Consider the following 19288-nt stretch of genomic DNA (forward strand, 5'->3'; position numbering starts at 1 on the left):
CAGTTATCTGATATTTGACAAGGGAGCCAAAAATAGGTGATGGGAAAAGATAACCTCTTCAATAATTGGTGTCGAGAAAACTGGGTATCCACATGTAGAAAATTAAAAGTGGATCCCTGTTTGTTGCCATGCATGAATATCAACTCAAAGTAGATGAAAGATCTCAACATCAGGCCTGAAACAACTGCAAGAGGGAGTAGGAGAAACATTATAAATTATAGACATAGGCAGGAACTTTTTGAAAAGAGTCACAGGGACACAGCAAATAGTAGAGGTATTTGACAAATGGGTTACATCAAAATTAAAAGTTTCTGCACAGCAAAGAACATAATTACTAAACTAGAAAGACAGTCAATGGACTAGGAGAAGATCTTCACCAGTAATACATCTGACAAAGGTCTAATATCCAAAATGTGCAAGGAGATCAAGAAATTAATCCCCCTCTAAAATTAATAAACTAATCAATAAATGGGCAAAGAAGCTTAAAGAAAGACTTCTCATAAGTCAGAATGGCAAATAAACACTTGAGGAAATGTTCTACATCCCTAGTCATAAGGAAATGCAAATCAAAGCAACTCTGAGATTCTATCTCACCCCAGTTTGATTGGCCAACAGTGAGAAATGGAACAACAACAAATGCTGGTAGAAATGTGGAGGGAAATGAACTCTATTGCACTGTTGGTAGGAATGTAAACTACTGCAACCACTCTAGATAGCAGTCTGGAGGTTTCTTTAAAAAACTGAAACTTTCCTGTGACCCAGCCATACCACTCCAGGGCATCTACCCAGTACATTACAACTCAGGAAACAGTAAAAACACTTGCACATCCATGTTCATTGCTGCACTGTTCACAATAGCCAAGTCCATATGGCCTACAATGGGTGAATGGATTAATAAAATGTGGTACTTTATACAGTGGAATTTTACTCATCCATTAGAAAGAATAATATTGTGTAATTTTCAGGGAAATAGATGGACCTAGAATGAATCATCCTAAATGAGATAAGCCAAGCGGGAAGAGACAAATAGCACATGTTTTCTATCATCTGTCTCATCAAGACCTTTCAGGGTTCCCTCTTGCTGCCACTCTGAGACTGTTACTCCCTTCTCTGTCTTCTTCACCCACCAAATACTGATGTTTTCTCAGCTTCCTGTTTTCTGTGTACCTCCCTCGCTAGCAATGATTGTTTATATGTGGAGTGTATCAGCCCAGGAAGAGAGAGAAAAGGTGCTATGGGTTGAATAAATCACTATATTACAAATTTTTTTGGCCAGTCCTGGGCTTGAAGTCAGGGCCTGAGCACTGTCTCTGGCTTCTTGTTGCTCAAGGCTAGCACTTTACCATTTAAGCCACAGTGTCACTTCCAGCTTTTTCTGTTTATATGGTGCTGAGGAATCAAACCCAGGGCTTCATGTATGTAAGCAAGCACTCTACCACTAGGCCATATTCCCAGCCCACTATATTACAGTTTTAGACTTACAAACTTGACAAATCAGTTTTGAAATTTAAGATAAATTTAAAGATTAAAATTTTAAGATAAATTTAAAGTGAAAGAAGAAAGATAAAGACAGCTTATGTTTGAATGCACTTCAGAAGGTTGAGAGACCTGACCCTTTCTCTATCCTTCTAAATGACCAACATGGTGGTTCTCATTAGGTGTGGTTTTACCCGTGCCTGGAAGCATTTGAGATTGCTACAGAGGGAGAGGGAGAAGGCTGCCCCTGGCATCAATTGGGTAGAGGCCAACATGTAGCTATGTTCAGAGTGGACAGAGGGGTCCCTCCACAAAGACTGATCTGGCCTTCAATGTCAGCTGCACTTTGATGAGAAACCTGCTCCATTTCCCAGATGCTGGTAACTCCTGAATTCTACAAAGGCATTCTAGCATTTCCACTTTTCAAAAAATCCTCTAAAGTTAAACCAACTTAGCCAGGTGACTGTGGCTCATACCTATAATGCTAACTACTCAAGAGGTGGAGATCTAAGGATTGGGGTCTAAACCCAACCTGGGAAAAAAAGTTGGTGAGTCTCTCCAATTAGCTAGCAAAAAGCTGGACATGGAACTGTGGCAGACCACTAGCCTTGAGTGAAAAAGTTAAAAGATAGCTCTTAGTCCTTGAGTTCAAGCCCCAGGATTGGCACCAAAAATTTTTTTTAAAAAGAAAGAAAAATAAATCAACTTATTCCTGCCAAACTTGTATTCTGTATGACCTACTAAGTCTGAATGCTTCAACTTCTCCTGGGCCCTTCATCAATCAGTGCTCAAGTTCTTTCAAATTCCTTCTCCTGCCAAAGAGTAGCAGTATAAAATGTGGAGTAAGTCAGTCTCTCCATGTATTGGTTTCCTTGTTTGTAAAATAAAAATAATAAAAGTATAATAAATAATAAAAAATAATAAAATAATAAAATAAAAATAATGTTAGAAGAAGATGAATGAATGTGCTAGATTGGGGCCTATGCATAGTGAGTACTGTGTAAGTCCTAACAAGCACTAATATCATTATTATTTCATGGCCTAGTCATTCCTGGTTAAATTACTGAAAAAGCTTTGCTTTTGTTTCTTTTTTTCTTATAAACAACAGAAAAATATTTCTTAGATGATACCTTCTACGTATTCTCATATACAAAAATGGTAAAAGAAGGAGGAGGAGGAGGGGGAGAAGGAGGAGGAGGGGGAGGAGGGGGAGGAGGGGGAGGAGGGGGAGGAGGGGGAGGAGGGGGAGGAGGGGAGGAGGGGGGGAGGAGGAGGAGGAGGAGGAGGAGGAGGAGGAGGAGGAGGAGGAGGAGGAGGAGGAGGAGGAGGAGGAGGAAAGAGAAAAGAAAGAAGAAACAAAAAAAACTTCTTTAACAAAAAAAGAATGTCTTGGTAGGTAGCCCAGGCTACTCTTGCGTTCCAGATCCTCTTGTCTCTGCTATGATTATAGCTGTGTATCACCATCCCTGGCTCAAACTCTTAACTAGACTTTCTGACTTGGTTTTGTTCCATTTCATTATGTTTCATATTCCATATTGTTTTCAAAAGACATAGTAAGCTTTTATATAAAAGAAGACATCATTTTAAAAGTAAGAAGGCAAGCTAAAGACTAACAACATATTTGTAACAGGTATATTTACAAGGGACTCATATCTGAAATATATAACTATTTAAAATCAATACAAACACAAGTAACTCAACTAATAAGTATGCAAAAGACTTAGATTCTTCACCCCAAAAAAGATATTCAATAGTCAAATAAGCACATAAAAAGATACTCAATAAGTAATTACTTATCAAGAAATGATACACTAAAAGCATAAAACCACTGCACACTTCAACTGGCTAAGGAGATTGACCTAATCAAGATATACTCCATATTAAAACAATAACAGTGCCAGGTGTGGTGGTATATATCTGTAATCCCAGAACTCAGGAGATAGAGGCAAGAGAATGATGAGTTCAAGGCTAGCCTGGGCTACATAGTAATACATGCGCTAGCACACACACACACACACACACACACACACACACACACACACACACGCTGGCACTGGTGGCCCAGGCCTACAATCCTAGCACTCAGGAGACTGTGATTTGAGGATCATAATTTGAAGCCAGTGGGGCAGGAATGTCCCGGTGAGACTCTTGTCTCCAATTAACCACCAGAAAACTGGAAGTGGTGCTGTGGCTCAAAGTACTAGAGTGCTCGCCTTGAACAAAAGAGCTCAGGGACAGTACCTAGGCCCCAAGTTCAGGCTCCATGACCAATAAAACAAAACAAAAAAAGCCTGACAGAGCAGATGACTACCCTGGGCAAATTCCTTCTAAGAGTCCCCATTGTTTTCAGAATCATATTCAACCTGTGTATCTGTGTGTGTCTGTGTGTGTCTGTGTGCGTACCTGTGCACACATACAATGTGCCAGTCCTGGAGCTTAAACTCAGGCCTTAGGCACTGTCCTTGGGCTTTTTTTGCTCAAAATTAGTGCTCTACCACTTGAGCCGCAGCTCCACTTCCAGCTCTTTAGTAGTTTATTGAAGATAAACTTTCCTGCCAAGGCTGACTTCAAACCATGAGTTCTGAGTTCCGCAGAACTCAGAACTCAGCCTTCTCAGTTGCTAGGATTACAGGCATGAGCCACCAATGCCTAGCTGATATTCAACCTTTAAAGGTAACATTTATGTCCTTCAAGATGATACATAGCATCTTATATCAAACTTAGACTTCTTGCTGTTCCTCAAGCTTGCAATACTGTGGCAATATATGCTCTGCAAAGCTGTCCTGCTAACTCAAACTTATTTTTCTAGATCAAACTACTCCCCGTGTCACATACATCTAAACTGTCACTTGTAAGAGGAAAGGTCATCTAAGAGTTGATGATCTCTGAGACCCATCCTGTACCTACATTGATGAACATACAACACATGATGCAGTATATTTTGTACTCTGGAGCATAATAGAGGATGGATATGGACTTCATTCTGGGTTTAGAAATGTAGGCTGTTTACTGCTGTCTACTGCCCTCTGCTGAAACAAAGGGGTAGTGTGAGTCTATTCTTTAAGAAAAGGGAACCAAGTTTTCAAAAACACTAAAGAAACATCTGGTCAAGCAAGAGGCTCTGAGATTCAAGCCCCAGTACAAATATAAGAAATAAGGAAAGAAGAAGAAAGAAGGAAAGAAGAAAGGGAAAGGAAAAGGGAAGGGATGGGAAGGGAAGGGAAGGGAAATTTACTCTGTCACTACATCAGTGGGCATGTCCTCAAGTCCTGAAAGAGAGATGAACCTATCAGTCAGGTGGTTTTTCGGCTTCATGTACCAGAAATTCTACTCAAATGGCTTAAATAATAAGAAAGATTTTATTATTTTATCTACCAATTTTCTTGAAGATAGTTCAAGGTAGTCCCAGGGTTGGTTAATCTATAATAATGTTGTTATCAGTGGCTGTAGGGCGTCTCACAGATACAGGGACTGGAAAGACAGATGAAGTAAGGAACTGGAAGGAAGGTTATATTACAGCACACCCTTAGGGGGTGAATATGGGATTTGAGTGGAGTCTCATCCCCCAAAGTTTGGATAGAATCTCATGGGCAATCTATAATGTAGGAAAATTTTTCACAAGTTAAACCAGGGAGGGAATTCCAATGAATGGATCACTATTTTCCTTGAAAAGCATTTACTACCCCCCCCTTTTTTTGTCCTCATATATGGTTTTCAAAGATGTCATGGGGTCAAATGAATGCTGAGAAGAGTGATTTTGCAAGACTAATGATGATACAGGTTAGAAAAGCAGGCAGGGACTGTCCACCTACATAACCTGAGATGGCAGGATAAGCTGATAAACCAAACTCTGAGGCTGAGAATGTGGCCTAGTGGTAGACTGCTTGCCTAGCATGCATGGAGCCTTGGGTTTGGTTCCTCAGTGCCACATATACAGAAAAGCCAAAAGTGGTGCTGTGGCTCAAGTGGTAGAGTGCTAGCCTTGAGCAAAAAGAAGCCAGGGACAGTGCTTAGGCCCTGAGTTCAAGCCCCAGGACTGGCAGAAAAAAAAAAAAAACTAAACCAAAAAACTCTGCCTGACAATGAAATAAAGGTAAGGGGCTACAAAACAAGCGGAAAGTAAGAACACTAGAATGAGGAAATAAAGTGGAGATGCTAAATCTTTTATCTTTGGCATCACAACCTTACATTAAGCAAAACATCAACCCAGTAATCAGAAAGGTATCTTCAAGGTCTCCTATTCTCCCTGTTTAACTCAAGGCCAAGCTGTGTAAGGAGCAAGACGGCAAGATGGCCAAGAGAGGCCAAAGTGTTGTTTGTAACATACTCTCTTTCTCCATCATTTCATTTTCCTAATAAATTTTCCTATTGCATTTACCTAGGCTTGTGTTTTGCCTGAATTCTCTCATCAAAGGTAAGAACCAAAGTCAATTTAACAAGGGCCTGGGCACTGTCCCCTGAGCTTTTTTGCTCAAGGCTAGTACTCTACCACTTTGAGCCACAGCGTCACTTCCAGTTTTCTGGTGGTTTATTGGAAATAAGGGTCTCAAGAACTTTCATGCTCAGGCAGACTTTGAACCGTGATCCTCAGATCTTATCCTCCTGAGTAGCTAGGACTACAGGCATGAGCCACCAGCACCCCACTTAATTAAAAAAATTTTTAAAGGAAAATGTTGAGTGGTATATGCCTATGTAGAGTTATTATGAAAAGAAAGTTGTAAATATATTGATAATTATATTATGTAATACATAAAGAATAACAAAAATATTACATGAGAAAATAAGCATGATAAATATGTAGGGGTAGACATATATTTGCATGAATATGATTGAATTCAGAAAGTTCTGGAGTGAGATACACAAATTTTCCAGATGTTACCCCCTGGAGAAGGATATGAAATTGGTTGAGAAATGTAATTGACCCTTTCACTTTATTTACATCTGAATTACTTTACTTTTTTAAAAACAGGAATATACCATAGGTTATTTTGTGTGTTTTCAAACAAAAGCTGTTTAAGGCAACAAAAGAAAATAATGATGACAGGAACAAGGACTGAATCTCTTGGGATAGTTCTGAGACTGGCTATACTCTGCATTGACGAGTCCCTAACACCTCCTCTCCCCTCTTTCCCACCTTTCCTTTCCCCCTTTCTTCCTCCTCCTATCCCCCTCCTCCCCCTCTTCTCTATTCCCTTTTTATCTCCTTCACCATCTCCCTCTCCTTCTCCCTCCCTCCTCTCTTTCTCTCCCTCTCCGCCCCCCCCACCACCCCGCATTGGCACACATTAGCTATCCAAGAGAGGATTTCCTTCTGACACTTCCATGCATGTATTCTAATCAACCCTCTCTCCATGACTCTTCCTTATCCTCTTCTTGCTTCCTAAATAATATCAACAGGTTTCATTAGTCTATGTTCATACATTCTAATAATCTACCCAACCTTTCCTTCTAATCTAAAAGAAAGGCACTGATAAACAAAACAAACAGTATTTTCATTTCTTTTTCAATACTGAGATTTGAATTCAGAGGCCTTATGTTTGTTAGGCAGGCTCACTACCACCTGAGCCATACCCCAGCCCTACTTTTTTTTTTTGTACTGCTTGCTAGGCAACTAGTGTTCTACCAACTTAAGCCAGGCCTCCAGCCTTTTTTTATGCCAGTCCTGGGTCTTGAACTCAGGGCCTGAGCACTGTCTCTGTTTTCCTTTTGCTCACCTCTTGGGCCACAGGGCCACTTTGGGCTTTTTCTGTTTATGTGGTGTTGAGGAATCAAACCCAAGGCTCATGCATGCCAGGCAAGCACTCTACCGCTAAGCCACATTCTCAGCCCGTACATTTCTTTTTGTCCTAATAGATTCTGAATATTTTACAAAATGTCCAAACATAAGTCAAAACATTAGTTCACTGTTTATAACTAATTTTTAAATTATACATGTAGGGCTGGGAATATGGCCTAGTGGCAAGAGTGCTTGCTTCGTATACATGAAGCCCTGGGTTTGATTTCCCAGCACCACATATATAGAAAATGGCCATAAGTGGCACTGTGGCTCAAGTGGCAGAGTGCTAGCCTTGAGCAAAAAAAAAGAAGCCAGAGACAGTGCTCAGGCCCGAGTCCAAGGCCCAGGACTGGCAAAAATAAATAAATATATATATGTAAAATTTCCTAGATATGCTTTGAAAGAAATCCTTTTGAGTCTCTGAAGTTATTCTAAATTCCTTAGGATTTTTATAAAGCAGACTGTTCTGCAATATCTACAAATTATTGAAAGTCAGAACCATATACTATTCAAAATGGAAAGAGCTGGATTCAACCTAACCCAATGACTGCCCTTCACAGATGAATAAATAGGATTAGGAAAGAGATGTGGTTTGATGACCAGCCCCTGTCAGACTGAAACTAAAATCCAGATTTCCTTCCTCTTAGACCATATCCTTCCTATAACACACAACCACCACACTTCTTTAAAATTCTTCTCTTAGAAGAAATGATGAATCAGGAGATGGTTGAATTCTACTTGATCTAACATCACAATGTACAGGTATGGAAACCTCATAAATGCATAATGTTTCTGTTTTCAGGCATCTGTTAAAAAATAAAATTAATTCTTTTGGAGTGCCACCAATGATCCCATTGTCAGCAGAGACCATTCCCTGCTGGAGTTACAGGTTTTGTCAGAACCAGCTGTACCCAAAGGCATTCCTAGTACTAAGATCCACAATTTTGACCTGTGGCTGAAGGAGATAAAAGTGAATGAATTCCATTTTGTGATCACCATGGTGTTAGATGAATATCTTTCTCTCCTCACTTAATGGAGTTTCCATTTGGGAACCAGATCATGTTGGCTAGGCCTGGAAGCAATGGTTCATACCTATAATCCTAGCTACTCTAGAGGCTAAGATCTGAGGACTGTGCTGTAAAGTCAGCCTGGGCAGGAAACTCCATGAGATTCTATTTCTAATTAATCACCAAAAAGCCAGAAGTGGAGCTCTAGCTCAAATGGTAGAGCGTTAGCCTTGAGCCCAAAAGCTTAAGAACAGTGCCCAAGCCCTGAGTTTAAAGCCACACACACACACACACACACACACACACACACACACACACACACACACACACACACACCATGTTCCTAGTTTCCGGAAAAGGAACCTGGTGAAGGATGGACTGTGTAGGGTGGGTGGGTGTGGGGAAAAGCCGTTTACTTCCTCTCTTCTGACTAGCCAGGTTCCTTTGATGGCCCAGATTGCTGTGGTGAATGTTTACTGGATGCAGCAGCATGAAGCAGCTACTGCCACTAACAGTTCTGCTACTTCTAGGTAAGTCGGAGTCTCCTAGCTGAAGGAGAAGCTCCAGATGGCTCTGAGTTCATCAGAGACAGCTTTTCAGGGCAAAGATGGTTCAACTTCCCCACCAGAGTCCGGGAGAGAGAGAGTGGTTCTGATGTGGGTGGGCTTCACTGGGAAGTAAAAGGGATGTGGGCAGTCTGTCAATTCACTCCTCTGCCTCTGTTTTCTTATATGTAAATTGAAGACTGTGAGCTAGTTGGTCACAAAGGTTTTGTTTCTTCTAGTCTGACATGCCAGCTCTCTTGTCTAAACCTTTTCATTTCTACTCTTTCTGGGGGTCTTGGATTAAGATTGTGACTGTGGCTTGGTTCAGGAAAAGTCAATCTGTGCGTGTGTGTGTGTGTGTGTGTGTGTGTGTGTGTGTGTGTGTACACATGGGAGCATGTACTCAGGACTTCACCCTTTTGCTTAGCTTTTTAGGTAAAGGTTCGTACTCTGTCACTTGAGCCACAGCTCCACTTCCAGCTCTTTGCTGGTTAATTGGAGACAAGAGTCTCACAGACTTTTCTGCCCAAGCTGGCTTCACATCCTCCATCCTCAGACCTCAGCTACCTGAGTAGCTAGGATTACAGGTTTGATCCAGGAGAGGCCAGGGGGAAGTTCAATCTTTACCCTGTGACGTTGAACAGGGAAGAAGGAGTAAAAGAACCCTGTTAAAAACAGGAATTGGGGTGTTCCGTAGAGAAAAAGGCATAGATACTACATATAAGGCAAGCAACAATAAAAGTATTCACTCTAAATATCTTGATTCTGGGGTACATTGGGCTTTGAGGGCAGGGGTGAGGAGTGTTAGATCACTCTATACTCAGTATCTGACCCACACTGTTTTGTTTTGTTTTGTTTTGTTTTCAGTTTCAGCTGGCATGACAGTTGGTGAGTTTGCTTCATGGTCTTGGATTCATGGATTGTCAAGGTCAAATGATGTTGGGAAACAGCTGGTGTGGAATGGACAGGAACACAGTGGGATTCAACCCTAGGCTTCTCTGACCACTTTCTCTCAAGCTGTAGGACAAGCTCAAAATGGAACCAAGTGCCTCCCAGTTAAGATGCACAGTTAAGATGAGTCACAGAGTCAGGCTGTGTCACCCACACCACGCAGCGTTTGCAATGGGCCCAACTCCCTGAAAATACCAGTGTAATGCTCACCCGACTGTCCTGCCCACATTCTCTTGACTCCTTAGCAGATCTCCCAAAGGCTGTGGTGCTCCTCGATCCTCCATGGGATAGAGTACTCCAGGAAGACAGTGTGACTCTAAAGTGCCAGGGCACCTACCCTCCTGGGGACAATGCTACCCAGTGGCTACACAATGGAAGCCGCATCTCAGAGCAGACCTTCAGCTACTTCATTGAGTCTGCCAGGGTTGAGGACAGTGGAGAGTACAGGTGCCAAACAGGCCTCTCCACACTCAGTGATCCTGTGCAGCTGGAAGTCCACATTGGTGAGTGGGTCTTGGGATGGAGGGAAATCACCAGTTAAACAGCCCTAAAGTGCTAGGCCTACAATGCTGATGTACTTGGGAATATGACATATTTGGGAACTGAAACTAAAATGAGATAACATGCAGTTCCACTAAATGATATCAGAGTTGTAGTTCTAGCTATTTGTAAGTGAGGGAAAAACATTAAAGCCTGTCCTATACTATTAGATACAGAACTGCTGCCCTTAACAAACCCAGCCATTTCCTCTAGTAGAGAACACATACAAGGTGATTGTGTCCTCTAAGAGTCAGAGTACAACACTACTGCTCAGTACTATGTCTTACGGGTTTTGTTGTTTTGTGTTGGCAGTACTGGGATTTGAAATGAGGACCTTGAGAAGGCCAGGCAGATACTCTACCACTCAAGTCTCCGAGGCCTAACTTGGTATTTTGATCATTCTGTATACTCCATGAGACTAAAAGTCTTAATGTGCTGGGTGCTGGTGTCACATGCCTCTAATCCTAGCTACTCAGGAGGCTGATATCTTGGGAATAGCTGTTCAAAGCTAGCCTGGGTAGGAAGGTCTATGACACTATTATCTCCAGTTAAACTAGCAAAAAGCCAGAAGTGGAACTATGGCTCAAGTGGTAGAGTGCTAGCTTTGAGCAAAAATCAGTTAATGGATAGTACCTAGGCCCTGGGTTGAAGGCCCAATACCAGCACACACACACACACACACACACACACACACACACACACACACACACTTAATGTGACCTAACACCTGAGTCATCCATCTTACAGGACCTAGTCAGTTCTGTAGGCTAGCTCCCATTGTGGCTGACTCTCCATTGCACTCCAGGGTCTGGGAGCTCGGCACTGACAACCTCTTGCCCCGAGGTCTCTTCCTGTCTTTCAGGTTGGCTGCTGCTCCAGACCACTCAGCAGGTGTTCCAGGAAGGAGAGACCATTTGGCTTAAATGTCACAGCTGGAAAAATAAGCCTGTGCAAAAGGTCACATATTTACGGAATGGTAAAGGCATGAAGTATTTCCACTGGAATTCTGACTTCTACATCCCAGACGCCACACACAATCACAGCGGCTCCTACTTCTGCAGGGGTCTTATCGGACACAGAAACACGTCTTCAGAGGCTGTGAACATCATCGTTCAAGGTGAGAGCTACCTAGCCCTAGGTGACCCATGGCCCATTTATGTGGAAGGACATTCCCAGCAGCACCAAGTTCTTTAAATGGGGTTCCCTCCTGGTGACTAGCAGAGATCCTGAACATCTCTGGTTGCTGAGAGGTTTACAGTTCTGTTCCAGTCTGCTCCCAAAGAGTAGCCAAGAGTAACATTCAGTAGCAGGAGAGCAGCAGCAGAAGTTGCATTGCTGCCCCATAAATACTGCTGTCTTTACCCCCAGGCACCTGCAATGCCACGTGCCCACATATGCTGGCCCACTTTTTCCTGCACTCATTCCCATATAAGCAACAATTCTCAGCCAAGAACCAAACTGACAGGTGCCCCTCAGTTTCTCACAGAAAAGGCTCAGAACCAGGTTCTGTCTCCTTGGCTAATTTAACAGTGGCTATGGGTGAGTCGTTCCATCTCTCTGGCCCTCAGTTTCTTCTGTGTAACAAAGACAAGCTGCTGCTGACCCAGCACTTTCACATTGCTAGGGTCTTTACACACGCCTGGCTTTACCATAGTAATGAACCTTCATGACATAATGAGAGAGCTTACATTGACTCCATTTTATGGACAAAATAAGGTACAATAAATCAATTATTGTTACAAGAGTACATCAAAGATTTCAAAACCTGAATATGTAACCAGTAGTAAAATGAACCAAGCTGGTTGCTGGTGACACATGCCTATAACCCTAGCTACTCAGGAGGCTGAGATCTAAGGATCACAGTTCAAAGCCAGCCTGGGTAGAAAGTCTGTGAAACTCATCTCCAATTAACCAGCAAAAAAACAAAAAAACAAACAAAACAAAAAAACTGGAGGTGAAGTTGTGTCTTAAGGAATAGAATACCAGTCTTGAGTGAAAAAGCTAAGGAATAGCACCCATGCCCTAAGTTCAAGCCCCAGTACCAATACAATGTCCCTAGACTTTGTGATTTCACAGGCCTTCTGTCTATAACTGGGCCAAAATCTAAATAACAAGCTATTTGGTGTTGTAAATTGTTGAAATTTAAAGACAGCAATACACCTTTTAATTTTTTATTTTATTTTATTTTACCAATCCTGGGTCTTGAAATCAGGGCTTGAATGCTGTCCTTGAACTATTTTACTCAAGGCTAGCTTTCTACTACTTGAACTTCTAGTTTTTTGGTACTTACTTGGAGATAAGAGTCTCATGGACTGTCCTGCCTGGGTTGGCTTGAACCACAATCTTCAGATCTCAACCTCGCTAGGATTACAGGTGTGAGCCATTGACACCCAGCCGCCCCTTAGCTTTTTTTCTCAAGGCTGAGGCTCTCCTACTTGAGCCACAGCTCCATGCCTGGGTTTTCGGTGGTTAATTGAAGAAGACAAGTCTCAGATTTGTTTACCTAGGCTGGCTTTGATCCACAATCCTCAGATCTCAGCCTCTTGAATAGCCAGGATTACTTACTGATCACACAACACCTATTAACAATCTAACTTACTGAGCACTCTCTGCTGCTTATCTCCACCAATAAGCAGAAGTTGGGGCTGAGAATTTGATGAGCTGGGCTCAGCTTGAGCAGCTGAGATTGGGAGGAAATGGGATGCAGCAAATATCCTTTCAGGCTCCCCCACCATTCATTCCCTAGAAGCTGGATCCTAACAGGTGTTGGGAAGCATGTCCACAAGTGACCTCACTGTTCAGTCCAAATCCTGCCTCCTCCTCCCAGGTCCAGCATCTGCAACGGTCTCACGAATGCTGCTGTGGCACCAAATCACTTTCTGCCTGGTGATGGGAGTCTTGTTTGCAATAAACACGGGACTGTATTTCTCTGTGTGGAAAAACCTTCGAAACTCCATGGAAGACAGGAGGAAATACAAATTTCAGTGGAGCCTAGATGTTCAGGAGCAATGACCCCTTATCTCACAGGGCAAAGGAGCAGTGGCCGCGGAATCTATGTGCCTTTCTCTGATCATCTGATACATTAGACATTTGGGGCAGCAGGGGGAATGCAACTGAGAACCTGGGCTTGGGGGCCCTCCTCCAATTCTCTATTTTCTCTTGGTCTCCAATAAAAAGGACAGGCCTACAACCCTCAAGAACCCACAAAGAATCCCTGGGCTGTACCTCCACTCCAAGAGTTGAAATCCCCTCCAGTTCCTCACAGCAAAGCAACAATACAGGCTCTGGATGTTGACCCTTTAAAAGTAAAATAACTGTCCATAAATAAATGGACAAGAAGATGAATGAGTTAAAAGTTGAAGTAGGCTCTGCCTCTGTGTGCCTCAGGACTGACTGCCTTCAGGGGACCCTGGAATTCCTTCCAGACTTGAGAGTGAGAACTGCTGGGGATCTAGGCAGTGCAGTAGAACGGATGAAGGTGGTGCCTGAGGATGAACTGAAGACCCATGACAGGAAGCGAGGCTCCCCCATCTGGGCCCAGAGATAAGGCCGCCTTCCCACAGCAAGGGCTATGGCCCAATTGCCAGAAGTAACACTGTTAACTGGGAGAGATGAGAGTATTTTTCCCTATGGGAAAGTGGGATGATTTGTGAATGATGAATTGTTGTAATGCTATGAGTAGAAAATAAATGTAGGAAGGACTGCAAGTGTTTAAAAGAAAGCACAGAAGAAATCCTGCATTGTGCTGTGTACACAGAGATAGCTCAGCATCTGAACTGAGAATGCATGTCATGAAAAAGTCACCCACAAGTTCACAGGAAGGAAGGGCCTGGGAGTGGGGGGAGGAAGTTTTGTTCCCCAAAGTAGTAAAAATTAGAGAGCACAGGGCAGACACTATAAAAACCAGCTTTTCTACTTCAGTGTCAAACTCAGGTAGAACTCTGTTCATATCATTCATTAAACCAAAGCTGGGGGAGAAATGTTCTGAATTGCACTGAGTTGAATTAGGAAACTCTGAAATCCTTTCAGCATGTCAGTAGCAATGGAATACTGGGTATGGACAAGGTAACTGGTGCTTTCTTAAAGAAAGCTTTCATTCTTTTCTTCTTTGGATATTTTTAACAGAACATGCCTTGCTTTCAGTAAAGCATAAGATCTTGGATGCTACTCTCAGAAGATGGAAAAGATGTAGCAATAAAATATGAATGACAAAGTCTCTTTTTTTCCCCTCCTTTTGTCAAAATTCTGTCTGAGATTTGTTTGTATTCGTGAGATGCCCCTCTTGGCAGTAACCTCTTACCCAAGCTCACATGAGTTGTGGAGCTTGCGTTACAAGTCACTAGCAAGTGAGTCGGTGAGGGGGATGGGGCTTTGTGGGTGGCATGGAATAGGATGGTGCATTAGATGCACTATTGCTGGTAGGAGAAGTCACAGCTGGGCAGGAGGCAGAAGCCTGCGGGTAGACTCAGCTGGTGTGAATTCCAAGCCCATAGAGCCAAGGACATTCAAACATGTATGGCTAGGAGAGGAGATTTGGAGATGAGGAATGAACACTTGGAAGCCTTAGCCATTTGGCTCCCATTCATTTAGTGTGCCCAAATTAAATGTAGATGCTGAGATCAAATGGACAACTCAAGAGGCATTCTTCCCAGAAACTTTCATCTTAGGAAAAGCCAAAAAGAGGCTTCGTTTGGGATGTGCAGGATTTTGCCGAAGAAGAAGAGAAGGGGCGAAGGTCGGGGAGCAAAGATTTAAAAGTTAAATTTGGTTCTGTCAGAGTTAAAACACCCGAAGAGGGAGACAGGGAGTTCTGGGGCCAGATTCTGACGGGCACTGCTGCTCAAATTAAGGAGATTGAATCAGCTAATGAAAGCCGCTGGGAAAATGTAGGCCCATCAGGTTTGTTGTTCTGAGGGACCTCAGCAGTCTGGAAGAGAGTTGGAAGAGACCCTCTAGGCAGTGCTGATGGGCATTGCAGTAATCCAACAGGAAAGAAGAGGAAATCAGTGGCTGAGAGCAGGTGCCTAGTCTAAACAAGCAGGAGGCAACAAGAGTTGGCAGTCGGTGACTCAGGACCCAGGTTCAAGATGGTCCCTTTTTGGTCTAGGATAGACCTATCAGAGGATCGCAATAGCTCAACAGCTATGTACACATGATTATATAAGATGAGGATAAGCAAAAGGAACTCCAAGAGAAGGACACAGGAGGACTTTATTGTTGTCGTTATGTTTAATGTTCTAGGTGAATTTCCTTTGGCGTACCCCATGTGGTTACTATATATGATTTTGGTACCTTGGATATTGTATATATGCTTACCTGAACTAGGGAAGGGAAAGAAAAATGAGGAAGGGTATAACAAACATGACAAGAAATGTACTCACTACCTTATTATGTAACTGCACCCCCTCTGCACATCATCTTGTCAATAAAATTTAATTTAAAAAAAAAAAAAAAAGATAGTCCCTTTTTGTACCAGACAGACCAGACAGGGGAAAGGATAGACTTCAGCCTTGGGACATGCGAACTGTAACTTCCTTCAGTGTCTACATCTTCGTGAGGTGTGGGTTTCGTGACGCAATTACCGGGCTTAAGCAGCTAAACCAGACGCAGCAACCGTCAGACCAACGGCTACACACCTGCGAGCAAAACGCCTAACCTGAGAAGGCTCGGGGACACCAACCAAGCTTCCTGCGGCCGGTTGAGCGATGCACGAAAGTTCACAAAATGTACGCCCTCCGTCCCTGGGTGGGCTCGAACCACCAACCTTTCGGTTAACAGCCGAACGCGCTAACCGATTGCGCCACAGAGACGGACAGTGAGGCTGCTCGCTCACGAGTCAGTTCACTGGAGAACAAATTCGTGACATTTGCCGTGTCTCAACTCTGCGGCGGAAACTGCAGTGGAAACCCGCGAAAGTCTCAACTTTCCCAACAGCCGGGCGCCGCCCCGGCGAGCGTTTCCCCCCACCCCCACTCCCCCACCCCACCCCCACCCCACCCCCTCCCGCCCGGGCGCTGGCTAGGATTTGGAAACGGAGAGAAGGACAGCAGAAGATCAAAGAGAGAGACCAGGGCCCCTGGAAAACTAAAAATGGCCCATCGTGCCCCGCCAAATGGAATATCTAAGTAAGGGCTCTTCATATAGCCCAATGAACCTGCCATTCGAGCTGTTCTGAGTTTCTACTAGCATTTTAGGTACCCAGACAGAACAATTTTTAATATAATTGTATTGATATCAGTAAGGTGTTGTACAGAGAGGTTACCATTTCATAAGCCAAATAATGACTTCATTTTCTCTCTCTCTTTTTTTTTTTTTTGACAAGTCACACCCCTTCTTTTGCTTTCCCCCTAGTGTCCCCCTCCCATCCCTGCCCAGGAGATAGATACATAGGTCATTTTCCACATAGGGTGTACTGAGTAGCACGAGCGCATTTGTTCACCCTTCCAGAACATGGAGTTCAATCTTAAATGCTGTAAAATTTAAAGACTTTCACACATATCTGGACCCAAATACCTCCAGGCGGAGATATTACCAACTCTATCGTTTTCACATTAGGAGGTCCTCATCAGTCCTGGGCCTAACGTGCCATTTTCCATATTGTTCAAGTCCCCAGGGCCCTCTGGACCCTCCATACAGAATCTCCTTTCTGCACTCCTGTGAGCAAGGGGTCCTGCTTGTGGAAGGCGCTAAACCAGCCTCAGACCCATTCAATGCAACATCGGGTAGAAACTCCCTTGCTGGATTAATCATCACGGTTAAGAAACAACCAGACCAGGGAGGGAGGGAAAAACTAGGGGAGAGCTAGCTAGCTAGCGAAGGGGTGACTTTGTCTGTCCAGAAAGAACTGTACTCTTTGCCTGGCTTAGGTAGCTGTAGCCTTTATAATAACAATAAAAATGTTTAAAGATGCAACCAGGGTTAAGGTAATGCACTCAATCGTTCCCTTGCCAATTATCTTGGTACTTTTAGTTACTTACATTAGTTTAAAAAAATAAAAATAAAAATCGAAGAGATAGTGGCAAAAGAAGTGCAGCCTCCCCGTCGGGGAATCGAACCCCGGTCTCCCGCGTGACAGGCGGGGATACTCACCACTATACTAACGAGGACAACTTGGGTCAGTGGCTCCTCCAAGTTGATACCTAGAAAACGTCTCCGTAGGAAAGTTATTCCTAAACCGGAGAAATGGAAGTGGCTAGAGGCTGGCAACATCGCACTTTTGTTGTACAACGCCGTCGAAATCGAATGCGAAGCCACAAATAAGTTTTAATTTTATAATAGCCCAATTTAACACAAACATTATTTTTACAATCTTAATATTTATGTACCTAATACATTAAAATAGTCTTTCAACATGTAATCAAGTATGAGCATATGATTGATAAGCCATAGTTGTTTTTTTTTTTCTTTAATGTCTTCACAATATGAGATGTGTTTTTATTCCTACAATATAATTCAACTGGGACGTCAAATTTTCACAGAACCTAGAATGTACAAAATACGCAGTTGAACAAAGCTCATAGCCAAGCTTCCCCAGGCGTACTGAAATGTTCTGTAATAACTGAATTGAGAATCCAATCTAATATCCTCCACTTGCTTAATCATTTCACTTCATGTCCTTATCTCAGTTCACTCCGAAATTCAAACTAGAAAGTGCAATGTGGGAGGCTCCCGTCATGGCTCCCATCTGAACCTCGCAGAAAAAGACGCAAAGACCTTTTTTCCAAGACTGACGTTCGAACGAGATTAAGCCAGGATGCCGACGATCCCGAAGGTTCCTCAGCAGTTCGAAGTTCAAAAAGGAAAAGGGGGAGAATCTAATCCCAAGAAAACATGCCAGGGGAGCGGATGACTGTGGGCGGCGAAACTGAAAGTGTGCAGGAGTGTCAGGACGGTGGAGGTGCGGTTTGTAGTTCAGTTCAGGAATTTTTTAAAAAGGGGGAGAAGGGGTTGTACAAAGTTTACATTATAGCTCCCTCCAAAGGTGAAGAAAAGAAGCGGATGCGTTGGCCGGGAATCGAACCCGGGTCAACTGCTTGGAAGGCAGCTATGCTCACCACTATACCACCAACGCTCGCCTGCTGGGGCGGTTCGGATTCCTTATTTAAGAAAAGAGCGGTCATTCGTTTGTCGTTAGCGTGCAAGTGTGTTGGATGTTTATGACCAGGAACTCAAAAGCCACCCTGCACTTGAGTCGCGGATCACAAACCGCGAGGAGTTTGGTGAGGAAATCGGAGCTTCCCTCCCCCTCTTCTCACTACAGCGCGCTTCGCAGCCCAATTCTCACAGCTCTCAGCTCCACCAAACGCTGAACTGGATCTGCCGAGTGACGGTTTCGGGTAACTGCGGTTTGGGTTAAAGGTGCGAGGGAAAATGGCTGGCGCTAGTTCTCCGAGGTTTGCCTCCACCTCGCGGCAGAAAGCGCCAATGTGAGAACTTAAAAGTATACTAAAAAAAAGGCGCCTCTGTAGGCATGTCAGGATGGCCGAGCGGTCTAAGGCGCTGCGTTCAGGTCGCAGTCTCCCCTGGAGGCGTGGGTTCGAATCCCACTTCTGACAAGGTGCTTTATTTTCTCCATTTTCGGTCTTTTTTTTTTTTTCCCCTTCTGGATTGTACCATCCTCTAGACTACAGCACCTAATAAACATGGTTAAAATTCTTAGAAAAAGAACTACTAACACACATTTTTAAAAATGTGTTAGAAATTACAATTAACATGAGTTAGGTGATGAGTACATTTCTTTTCATACAATGTCTTCCCTTTCTTCATTCTTCCCATCTCCCCCCACCAGTTACATAGTTCACTTTCATCAGTGTCCAGTGAGTTCCACTGCTGTCCTTTTTCGCCTTTTATCCCTCCAGTTTCTACCCTTCCCCTCCCCAAGATATACAAGCAAATACATCATGGTTTCTCCCCACTCCCTTTTTTTTGTTGTTGTTTGTTTATATTTGTTTACAGTGTATTCCTATATATCACTCTCCCTCCTCCCTCCCAAT

At 43.3% G+C, this 19288-nt stretch overlaps 1 protein-coding gene and 4 non-coding genes across 8 annotated transcripts; 2 read left to right on the top strand and 3 right to left on the bottom strand.

Moving 5' to 3' along the window:
* The first annotated feature begins 8703 nt into the window (after nt 1–8703).
* On the top strand, nt 8704–13832 carry LOC125359220 (low affinity immunoglobulin gamma Fc region receptor III-A-like). 4 transcript variants are annotated; one of them, XM_048356830.1, is made up of 5 exons: nt 8704–8789; nt 9672–9692; nt 10001–10258; nt 11158–11412; nt 13123–13832. In XM_048356830.1, exons 1-5 carry the CDS (start codon nt 8729–8731, stop codon nt 13305–13307), a joined length of 780 nt encoding a protein of 259 aa, XP_048212787.1. In that variant the 5' UTR covers nt 8704–8728; the 3' UTR covers nt 13308–13832. The 4 variants fall into 4 exon arrangements, with proteins under 4 accessions (XP_048212787.1, XP_048212788.1, XP_048212790.1 ...); XM_048356831.1 differs by having other exon boundaries at nt 10004–10258; XM_048356833.1 differs by lacking the exon at nt 9672–9692 and having other exon boundaries at nt 8708–8789; nt 10004–10258.
* Nucleotides 13833–16031: 2199 nt separating this feature from the next.
* On the bottom strand, nt 16032–16105 carry Trnan-guu. The gene has a single exon. It is a non-coding gene; the product is annotated as a tRNA-Asn (tRNA).
* Nucleotides 16106–17329: 1224 nt separating this feature from the next.
* Nucleotides 17330–17401, bottom strand: Trnad-guc. The gene has a single exon. It is a non-coding gene; the product is annotated as a tRNA-Asp (tRNA).
* An 893-nt stretch (nt 17402–18294) lies between these two features.
* Trnag-ucc lies at nt 18295–18366 on the bottom strand. The gene has a single exon. It is a non-coding gene; the product is annotated as a tRNA-Gly (tRNA).
* A 401-nt stretch (nt 18367–18767) lies between these two features.
* On the top strand, nt 18768–18850 carry Trnal-cag. The gene has a single exon. It is a non-coding gene; the product is annotated as a tRNA-Leu (tRNA).
* Nucleotides 18851–19288: the final 438 nt, after the last annotated feature.

Source organism: Perognathus longimembris, chromosome 11, assembly GCF_023159225.1.
Source record: "Perognathus longimembris pacificus isolate PPM17 chromosome 11, ASM2315922v1, whole genome shotgun sequence".
NCBI lineage: Eukaryota > Metazoa > Chordata > Mammalia > Rodentia > Heteromyidae > Perognathus > Perognathus longimembris.

Excerpts from the sequence above, each read along its gene's own strand:
- LOC125359220 (XM_048356830.1), top strand. The coding sequence starts at position 8,729 with ATGTTTACTGGATGCAGCAGCATGAAGCAGCTACTGCCACTAACAGTT. Across the intron at positions 9,693-10,000 it reads TTCAGCTGGCATGACAGTTG|CAGATCTCCCAAAGGCTGTG; the intron begins GTGAGTTTGCTT and ends TTGACTCCTTAG. Across the intron at positions 10,259-11,157 it reads GCAGCTGGAAGTCCACATTG|GTTGGCTGCTGCTCCAGACC; the intron begins GTGAGTGGGTCT and ends CCTGTCTTTCAG.